Source organism: Apium graveolens, chromosome 6, assembly GCF_009905375.1.
Source record: "Apium graveolens cultivar Ventura chromosome 6, ASM990537v1, whole genome shotgun sequence".
NCBI classification, from domain to species: domain Eukaryota; kingdom Viridiplantae; phylum Streptophyta; class Magnoliopsida; order Apiales; family Apiaceae; genus Apium; species Apium graveolens.
In genome coordinates, this window is record NC_133652.1 from 251,237,304 (window position 1) to 251,248,361 (window position 11,058).

The 11,058-nt window shown below is 34.8% G+C and overlaps 1 protein-coding gene across 1 annotated transcript; it reads right to left on the reverse strand.

Moving 5' to 3' along the window:
* Positions 1-1,371: 1,371 nt before the first annotated feature.
* LOC141665895 (protein FAR-RED IMPAIRED RESPONSE 1-like) lies at positions 1,372-3,005 on the reverse strand. The gene is made up of 2 exons (XM_074471878.1): positions 2,894-3,005; positions 1,372-2,084 (listed from the first exon to the last, which is right to left on the reverse strand). The coding sequence occupies exons 1-2, from the start codon at positions 3,003-3,005 to the stop codon at positions 1,372-1,374; spliced, it is 825 nt and encodes a 274-aa protein (XP_074327979.1).
* Between the last annotated feature and the right edge of the window lie 8,053 nt (positions 3,006-11,058).

An 11,058-nucleotide genomic window follows, 5' to 3' on the forward strand; every position in this document is an offset into this window, starting at 1 on the left:
CCATGCGTATTCACAAAAAAATAAAACGTGAATACGCATGTTGAACATGCATATTCTTTGTTAAGTTTTTAAAAGCCGAATATGCATCCCCCAGATGCGTGTTTCGTGGGTATTTTGGGCGCACAGTACCGCCAATTGGTATTTTGGGTTTCACCCTAATAAAGACTAATACGTGTATATTAAATTAAATTCAATTCCAATAAAAAAATACAACTAATACATACGCATTAAATAAAATGCCATTAATATATAATAATATGGGGGCAATATAGTAATTTCAACATGAATAAAATGTCTCATAAACCCCCTAGATCATTTTATAACGGCTCTTCATATTGATTCACATGTGTAATCGTTCCAAATTTATTGACAAATTCTTTCACCCTACGATTAACCATCGTTGTCATAATCAATTTGCCATTTATGAAAACTCCAGTCCGTCTCTATTTATATTTAGTTTTGATGGAACAATGTTCTTATAATAATCTCCATTACCTATCCCAGTAAAGGTTATTTTACATTTTTCGTGCTTAAATCTACAAACTCTAATAGCATTATTTTTCTTGAATATAATTTATGTAATGAATATATCCCCTCAAAATAATAAATTCCAAACATTGTGTTATCAATTGGTGTTAAAATAATAATGACATAAATGTCAAAATTAATATAATGTCCTAAATTGTTAATATAAATAATGAAATTGTAATTATTAGATGTAATAAGACTATTAATACATGTACATAAATTAGATACAATTAATACATGGGTATTAAATACAATATCATTAATATATAATAATATGAGGGCAAAATAGTAATTTCAACATGAATAAAATGTCTCGAAAACCCCCTATTTGCGCTATTATATATATAATAGATTTCGGGAATAACCAGTACTGGAGCCAGTCCTAGAAAGTTGGCCAGAATCATTTGCAGCGAAAGCAACAGTAGCAGAATATTATAAGTCTACACTCACAACTTTGTCAATATCATGTCCATTTGTGGAACACATTGCATCCTTACATTACTAAATATATTAGAATATGTAAATTATAAATCTAATAAAAATTGAAGATATAAAAAATATGTAACTTAACAATTAACATTCAATAATAATAAAAAATTAAACATCTATATACCCTTTAGTCATTCATTAACTTTGACAATTTCTTGAATTATGTCCGATGCCACCATATTTTCTAACATGACGTTATTTTTCTTGAATTTGTGAAGCTTGTTTTTCAGAAAGTATCCTAGCAACTTTTGGATGCCCTTTAGTTATACATTTTCCAGGGTCTCGCATAGTGATATGCAATATATTAGATACATGGCTGACCTCATTGCCTACTTCAGTAAATCTATCGGATTGTTATTTTTTAATAATATCAAGTTGTTCGGACAAACTGCCTAAGCAATTGAAAGCTGCTACAAAGAATTCTCTATGGTGCACCGCTCTATCAAATAATTTATCCATATATGTGCGAAAATTCCAAGCTTCCAACGCGGTAACCTCATGTGAACTCAAATTTTGAGATTCCTCTGGTACTTGGTCAACTTTACCACTAGTAGTATATCTTTCATTTATTTTCCATCTTTGCAAAATATATTTATCGGGAATAGATGTGAAGTCAAATTTTTGTTTCATCGAGTATAGAATATGTTTACACAAAAGTCCTGCAGTCTCAAATTTTGCACAACTACACTCAAAAGCGGCTTCTTTTATGACATTCACAATATGAGACACACTTTTATCATCATATTTGCACGTAACTTGGTAAGATGATATGTCCTCATCTTTCTTTATCTTCTTATTTCGACAGAGGAAAATATAATCAAATTCTTCCTTGAATTTATTAAACACATTCTTTGTATGGACTTTTTTTGCATGAGACTCTATCAGAGTTACCTTTGTAAGATCCGATTTTGTAGTAATGCAAATAAAATCTTGATCCTCCTCTTTATCACGATTATCTGTAATTGCATTATCATACTGATAAACAAATTCAGATAAAGGGGTGCTACGGTGAACAAATCCATCAAAAAATGTATTTATGCTCTCACTCCTTTGACTAGTTTTCATGCCTGCATTATTGAAGAACAAATATTTAAAACTAATATAAATTTAAAAATATAACTTGTAATGTTTGAGTAAAATTTAAAGATAGTTACCTGCAAAAATGTCTTCTGCAAATAAGCTCTCACCCGATGTTCACGTTGACAATACATTTATTCTAGCAATCTCCAAGATTTAATTTCATTTTTTTGCTTCTCAGTCAAGGGCACTTCAAAATAGTACTTATATTTCTCTTTCAATTTTAGCCAAGCTTGTTCAGATTCTTCAATATCTCTACTTTTGGTACATTTCCGATAATTTTCATCAAATTAAGGATTGTAGGATTATTGTAGGGAACGAAGATGTTCATCAACATGTTAATCATGATGCCACTTACAAAAACTGTGATGAATGTTTGGAAAAATAAATTTAATTGCATTACAAATAGGTGTATCTTGGTATGTGATTATAGCACCGGAAGCCTTATTCCAAAAACACTTCAACCAATTTTGAAATAGCCAAATAAAGGTTTCCTCACGCTCATTTTCCAAGAGCACAACCAAACAATGTGGACTGTCAATGATGATTTACACTAGTAAATGGTGCAAATAGCAATGAGAAACTATTAGTTTTGTATGTAACATCAAAAACTACCAAATCGTTAAATAACATCTATGCATTTCTCGCTTTTTCATCAGCCCAGAATATTAATTGCATTACAAATAGTTGTATCTTGGTCTATGATTATAGCACCGGGAGCCTTATTCCAAAAACACTTCAACCAATTTTGAAATAGCCAAATAAAGGGTTTCTCACGCTCATCTGCCAAGAGCACAACCAAACAACGTGGACTGCCAATGATGATTTACACCAGTAAATGGTGCAAATGGCAATGAGAAACTATTAGTTTTGTATGTAACATCAAAAACTACCACATCATTAAATAACATCTATGCATTTCTTCACTGGTCTTCTTGATAGATCGCAAACGTACCTTTTTTTGTTGGAGAAAAAATCATTGTATGACTATGTGTATCTGAAAATCGAGTGATGGACCAATTTCTATTTGTAGTTCGTTGCACAATTATAACACCCCCAGATCCGGGGTCGGGGATCCGGGTCGTCACGGTCTTTCTTTCCACAATATCACTTCACTTAATTAATAATAAATAACCTTATGCTGTGACCCCACACTAACACACACCACAACCCGTTATAGTCTCAGAGATGAAATTTAAATAAGTACAAGTCTTTGAATCCACAATTTAAAAGTTATTACAACCCAAAATGATTACTTGATAAATTTACAGTTAATTGCCATTATCTGCCACAAGTTATAATTATACATAATTGATTCTCAAAAGTAGATGGTCTGATCTACAATAGATCTACCTCTGCAGCTATAGCAGCTACAACATCAACGGGAAGACGCGGGACGCTTCCCACGCGCTTGCGCTGGGTCTGCTGGAGTCTGGCCATCTTTCCTAACTGTTGTTGTGTGATGAAAGAAGAAAGCAAGGGTGAGCAGCAAGCCCACCAAAATAATATATATAATGATTTACAATATATGAGCCTACTCATAATACTCATGAAAGTCTTGGTCAAAAGAAATGAACCAAGTTGATAACTTAATGCGATGAAGTCGCAAAATATTCAGTATATATACATATATACTTTTCAAAATATTGGAAGTCCTCTTCCATGCATAATATACACAAAGTCCTAGTGTGTAACTGTATGAAAAAAATATCGTTGCAAGGTGATCTCATATATCTAACCTTGTCTCAACATTTTTCTGAAAATCTTTGTCATACATAAGACAATTATTAATTAGATATAAGTTTAAAAGATGAGGTTACCAAATACCCCAATATACTTATATCTTTCCCAATACTACTTGAACTACCACCGTTCAAGTTATAATCAGTTTCAAAAATTCATCACATAGATGAGACTACAAGACAAGATTTGAATAGATTCAATCTTTGAAATATTATTGAATGAAATAAAGTTACGAGATACTTTATTTAGTCCCGATATATATATATCCACATATATATATCTCTTAAACATTTCCTGGAACCTCTGTTATGTAAAGTATGAACAGAGTTTGAAACATCCAATGAATTTTGGAAAGGAAAAGAATTTTGGCATAAACCAGATATCTTGCTGATCAGGCAAAGATACCAATAAGTAACCTTTTCTACTGTAGATGGATGAATTCCTCACCGGTCATCACCCTGGCCGCATTAGGACCTCGCGCTAGACCGTTACCCGGCCCCTCACGCGTTGATGGACTGCCACCCAGCCACTTACACATTCATAGACCGTACCCCGGCCTGTCGCTTATGCCGACTCAATTAGATGGGCTTACTTCCCGAACGTTGGGCAAGTAATCAATTCATTTACCAAAACTGCAACCTCGTTGCGAATATAAAATACACCACAGAGCCGGATTCCCCAGGTTTTGAGCGAGTATTTAAATCCCCTTAAAAAGGAAGATCTTAAATATAAAAATGCGTTTTGGGATCCGCTCTGACTTTAAAAATCATTTTGAAGACTCGAAAATACTTTAAAGAGTGTTTGGAGTAAAGCTGATTTAATGAAGTAAATCAGTCCCCAGAATATTTAGAAAATAACTGAATATTATTATTTAAATAATATTCCCATAAAGAATAATCTTTTATAAAAATAATTGAAGTAGAAGTATTAAAACTTATACTTGAAACGAGTATTAAATAACCAAAGATATACTTATATGAAAGTATTATCTTTATTTGAATAATCGAAAATAAGTTTGATTATTAACAGTTTATTCTCTAATGAAATAAAGAGTATATTTCAGCAAATAATCGGAGTCATAGATCCTCAAATGAATATTCAAATAATATTCATTAAATAATATAAACTGAGTCATAAGCCCTCGAATGAATATTCAAATAATATTCAATAATAATATATAAAAGAGTCATAAGCCCTCGAATGAATATTCAAATAATATTCAATAATAATATAAAAGAGTCATAAGCCCTCGAATAATATTCGAAATAATATTCAAATAAATAAATAAAGTTAAAGTTATCGAATAAACCTTATTCGATTAATAGTTTTGAAAACTATAACCATATATATATAAAAATATATATATTATACTCGGGAACATCGACTCCCGGTTTAGAAATATGTTCACCTTTGGGTCCCCTATACTAAGGGTATACGCAACTACTGCTTATCTCTAGCATAGGTATTATGCAACTATAAGCATCGAAATCAACAGATAGATAACCAGATTATGAAACAGACAAGCATATATACCATATCAGCATGCTCCAATATATCGCAAAATTTGCTAATAACAATCATGCACTTATCACAAGATAATGCATATACATATATTTACATCACAACAACAGTTATAACGGGTAGAAAACTTGCCTGAGCGACTGGGGGTTACGAATGGCTCGGGACGAGTCTGGTAACCTATAAAAACAAGTAAGTTGGAATTAAACCAAAGTCACTTGTAAATCTATACCCTAACCAACTCAGACTCTAACGCTCGTTTTGCGCTCACTGATTCGCTTAAGTCACTCGGGTACCCTCGGCTCCACCATTTTTAATAATTTAACCTTTACGAGTTTTAAAGCGATTCCTTCGCGAGTGTCTTACCAACTGCCTAACACACTTACCATAAATGTTTCATACATTAATTAACCCTTTTTGGTCCTTAACCTATGTTTCAAAGTAAGGCGAGGGGAAAAGTTTCGTTCGCGAAACGCCGTTACTTGAAACGGTCGTTTCTCCTAAACCGTGCATCGGAATCGAACGAACTACATATCAAAACGAAGCTCGTAACATGAGCTATCTAAAATGGCAGTGGTCATAATCTAGCAGGGGGTTCTCCGGTCCTAATGTTATGCACAAAAACAGTCCAAAGAAAATCGGACGTTACGACGGCTATGTTTACGCGATTACCAATGTTTAAACTACTCCAATTAACCACCAACCAACTCATAACCATCAATACAACAAAACTTCACCTAAACCATACCACATCAGTCCATAATCTCCAAGGTTTTCAACTCAAACAACCACAATCAAGACCTATGAACTATAATCAAGCTTCAATTACCAAAACACTTCCAAATCAAACCAAACTACTAATAATCACAATCCATGCTTCTCATTTCACAACACCAACCATTAAACTTACTAAAAAATAAAGTAAAGGCTAGGGTTTGAAGTTTATACCTTCCTTGGGAGGTTTTAAGTTGCTAGGAAGCCTTAGGGAGCCTCCTACAAGCTTGATCTTTCCAAAGAAATCAAGAACACAAAGTTAGGCTTTGAAGTTTCTAAAAGTCCGATTTAAAGAACTGTAAAAATGAGGGTCTTACCATGATTATTTGGACGAGACTTGTGAACAAGAGTTGTAGGCCATCTCAATACCTTTCCAATGAGCTATAGAACACAATATTTGATTGAGAAATGAAGGAGATACAGCAGTTTTAGTGTTCTGATTCTGTTTTGGCCGAGAGCATGAAGAACAATGCCTTGGTTTCTTTTTGATTTTGATGAAAAATGATTTGCTTGGCTTGGTTGCTTGGTTTTTGTGCTTGCTTTAGTCAATTACCTTCTTGCCCTTGAATTTGTGTGGTTACAAAGCCATCACACCTCCTTCCTTCCCATGTCATGCTTATGTCACCTTGCACATGTCATAATGCTCCCACTTGTCCACACCTTGTGGTTTGATGATGTCACAATCCCTGGCTTCTTGTACAAGCTTGTCTCTTGGTCACTTATTTGTTTTACGGTTCGCTTATCTTTCGTTCTCGTTTATCGTTTGAGGGATCATACCCGGGATCTTATTACTTAGGTTCCCTTAACCTTTCTCAATATATTATATTCCTTTTATGATCCTCTCCTATAATCCTTTAATTTAAATCCTTTTTATCCTGTTACCTTATACTCAATTCTCTCCGTATCTTGTGAATTTCCGGGAAAAATCAAAGTGTTCGGATTTGGATTCTGACGATCTTTACATACACTTATATCCCATATAAAGTACTAATAAAATCTCAGAATATCCATATCAGAACCCCTACATAGTGTGGCATGAAAAGTTTTCTCATTCAGCAAAAACACTATTCATAAGGGTTTCAAAAATTTCCCAAAAATTGGGGTTATTACAGTCTCCCCTCCTTAAAAGGATTCCGTCCCGGAATCAGATAGAAAGTGAATAGGGATACTCTCTTAGCATTGTACTTTCTAACTCTCGAGTAAATTTTCCCACATTGTGGTTCTACCATCAAACTCTTACTAGTTTGATAACCCTTCTCCTAAGCACTCGTTCCTTTTTACTCTATACCCTTCCTGGTTGCTCCATATAGGTTACGTCTGGTTGCATGTCTATGCGCTCATATGCCCCTATTTGTCTGGCATCCGAATTACACTTCCATAACATTGATACGTGGAACACGTTATGAACTTGCTACAGGTTCGGGGGTAGGGCTAGCTCCTATGCTAACTTCCCAAACGTCTTAATATATCCAAGGGTCCAACAAATTGTAGACTTAGCTTTCCTTTCTTTCCGAACCTCATCAATCCTTTTCAAGGGTTTCCAAGGGGATACCTATAACATTACTAGGCCCCCTATTTCATACTTTTTGTCCTTTTTTGAGTCAAATCAGCATACCTCTTATGTCCATCTTGGGTTACTACCAGCCGTCCTCTGATTAGATCTATTATATCCCTGGTCCTTTGGACTACTGCGGGTCCGAGCATCTTGCGCTCTACAACTTCATCCTAACATAAGGGAGATCGACATTATCTTCCCTCAAGGATCTCATAAGGTGACACCTCGATAATGACATATGATCTATTGTCGTGATATAACTAAATCCGCGTTAAGTGATCATTCCAAATTCTTTCAAGTCTATTGCACAGACTCTCATTATAGCGTTTAGCATTAGAGCTTTTGCTTCTTAATACCCATTCTTTTCTAGTTCGTAATCGCTACAACCTTCCGTTCCTAATATTATACTAGTTATACTTTTGCTCGTTAGCGTTCTATAACCTTTTAATGACCACGACAACCTTAGTATCACGAATGTGTTTCCATTCCGCATACTACCACTACTTTATTACTCCTTTTTCAGTTGTTTCTATTTTCCAAAATTTGATCAATCAAATAGAAGTAAAGGAATTTGTTGAGAGATCACTATGATCATGAACACTTGTTATATTGCATAGTTAGTACAGAAGGTGGCCAGCCTTTAGTACTTGACAAGCAATTAAACAATAGATGGTATCCTACTAGGCTTCTATCACACAGATAGATAGTCATTCGGCAATACCTCCCCTTCTGGAAGGGTTGTTCTTCTCAGATTACATGAAATGAAAAGAAGAGAAAAGAACGAACTGAAGAGAATTGTATATATAAAATATATATATATATATATACTGCCACAAAATATCTGGCTTGGAACCTACCTCTGAATTATAGAGGTTTGTCATAGGAGAACAAAATATAAACGTATTTATATCAGCATCAAGTATTATAGCATCGTATTTCCCATGCCTAAATATTTCTATTCCGTCCATCATTCTATGGACCCATGCTCTTCTTCGAGCTTATACACAATCACCTTTGAAACTCCCTCGATATCGAAAATCGAATCTGGGATCTCATTCTAGACCTCATCGTTACTAGAATCCATTTCTATACCGCAACCTTCTTCGTATGGGTAATACTACTCTTTATCGATAAGAAGGAATAAATATATCATAGGTAGATAATTGACTTAATTAGTCTATCAATGATAACTTATACACCACCACGACCCGATTAGTGGTACTTACTCTCAACATCCATTCCAATACAACTCTCACGGTTGTAAGTAATCAGCTCATTACTCTCAGAATCATTCCTACATTACTATGGCCCACCGTTGACCTACTGTAGTCATTCGTTTTCCATGAAGTTTTAATAGCTAACCATACGGAGTCCATTCATATCATATCGAATTCTTCTAAGGAGGTAACATGATCACCGTTCTTGATTCATGAAGAACACTCCTGATCCTGACATACATTCATGACGTGAAGCAGATAAAATTGCAGAAGAGTTTCAATCAAAGCAACGATAGCAGGTTAATACCATTCTTAATCATATGCCTTAAATAGAAGACTTAACTCAAAGGTTCGTCTAGTCCTTTTGGAAACATGGTCCTGGCTTATCCCAAGATAGGACCTCCTAAGATAGATAGCCCGTTCATGGCGATTACACGAATTAAACTTTTACCAACTACTATTACGGTTGGGTATTGCACAGTCATCAGAAGGAATGTCAATCTTCCAAACCATAATACAACCTTCACAGTTTTAACCATCATCACTGTATTCCTCTGGCACAAGCGCCTATAATTATCCTCTTACCTTTAAAGTGTCGGCCACCTCTTTGGCCTTTCCTGATATTAAAATTTCCTTATAGTCAATGTCATTTTAACCACCTCCAAATAAATTTTCTACCTTATTTCAATCACTGCTTTTGTGAAGATGTATTCCTTAAAATCTGATGAGTAAAAAAAAATATCGCCATTTTTCCATAAGTTATTGCCTCAGTCGTTAGAGGTTAATCACTGTCACGACTGACTCTCAATCATACTTAGAACATCTTTTTTTATCTTAAGTCCTAATTGCCCTGAACAATTTCGACCATTACTGGTTCGATCCATACTTTCTCGTGGTTTAACACGTGCCCCACTTGGCATCATTATAATTACGTCATATTTCCTTTATCCACATTTCTATTCTTGAGAATTTTGAATATTACCTTTTTCCTTATAAAACCTCTAAGGTTATCCTTCAATCGTTCCTCCTGTATTCCCTAGATACAGGGCATATCACAATACCATTTACTAATAGTAGAACCATTGTCTATATACTTCTGCAAAATTTCTCCACTGATTCTTAAAGGTTGTTGTTACCTTAACCCTTTCCCAATCATACTGTCAAAACTCATACTGTCCCTATTAAGGGTGACATGCCAACCTTTATGCAGTCCCCTAGGATTCATTTTAAGTTACCAATGTTCTATCCTTAATTCCACCTTTAAAAGGTACCTGCATCCTTCCACGAATAAATCAAGTCATATTTCCTTGATAGATTATCATATTCATCATTCCCACCTCGATAGTCTATACCTAACTTCATAATAGCATCCTTATTCAAATTGAGGTCAATCCATATGGCCTCCAAAAGATAACAACGGTTATCCGTTTGTCTTGCCTAATTTGGTAACGATAACAAGGATGTTCTGGAAGATATTGGTCGTGTTCAACGTGAACTTCTTCTTAATAATTCCTTATTTACTTCTGTTGTTTATCTCAACAGTCACCTCAATGTTGGGATATCTTTCATACCTGGCGTCTCCCTTTCTGGGTATCAAGCCACCGGTCTTACATTTCCTTCTTGAAGGTCACTTCCTTCATCCAATTTTCTTAATTTCTTACTTTCTTATCCCCTTAGTCTATCCGCGTCTCATTATTTATCCTTCGAATTATCTCAAGGTTTCCTCGAATCCTCCCAACTTACAGGGGATAAACTATATGTATCTCTTATGCCCTCAACCATCAATTTTAACTTATGGTGAATCACCCTCATCCTGACGAATGCATACTTTTCTATTTCTATTGCTACGAGTCGTTAGGGTTTCCTCGTACCCAACTCCCTTATCATACCTCAAACTCTATTGCCGTTATATTCCTTTCCACTTCAATTTCTTTTTCTTTTTTTTCCTTCTCTTATCATTATTTCATGAGCCAACTCAACATAAGCCTTGATTTCAACATCCCGTCATTCTGGATTCGTGCCCTTAGAACGAATCTTGACAACTTTTACAACTTAAATTCACAATTCATCATACTCGTCTGCCTTTGTTCTGGCTCTAAAGCTTTTACACTCTCTCCATAACCTTGGGAATTACTTTCCCGAAAACAATTGGCTGAA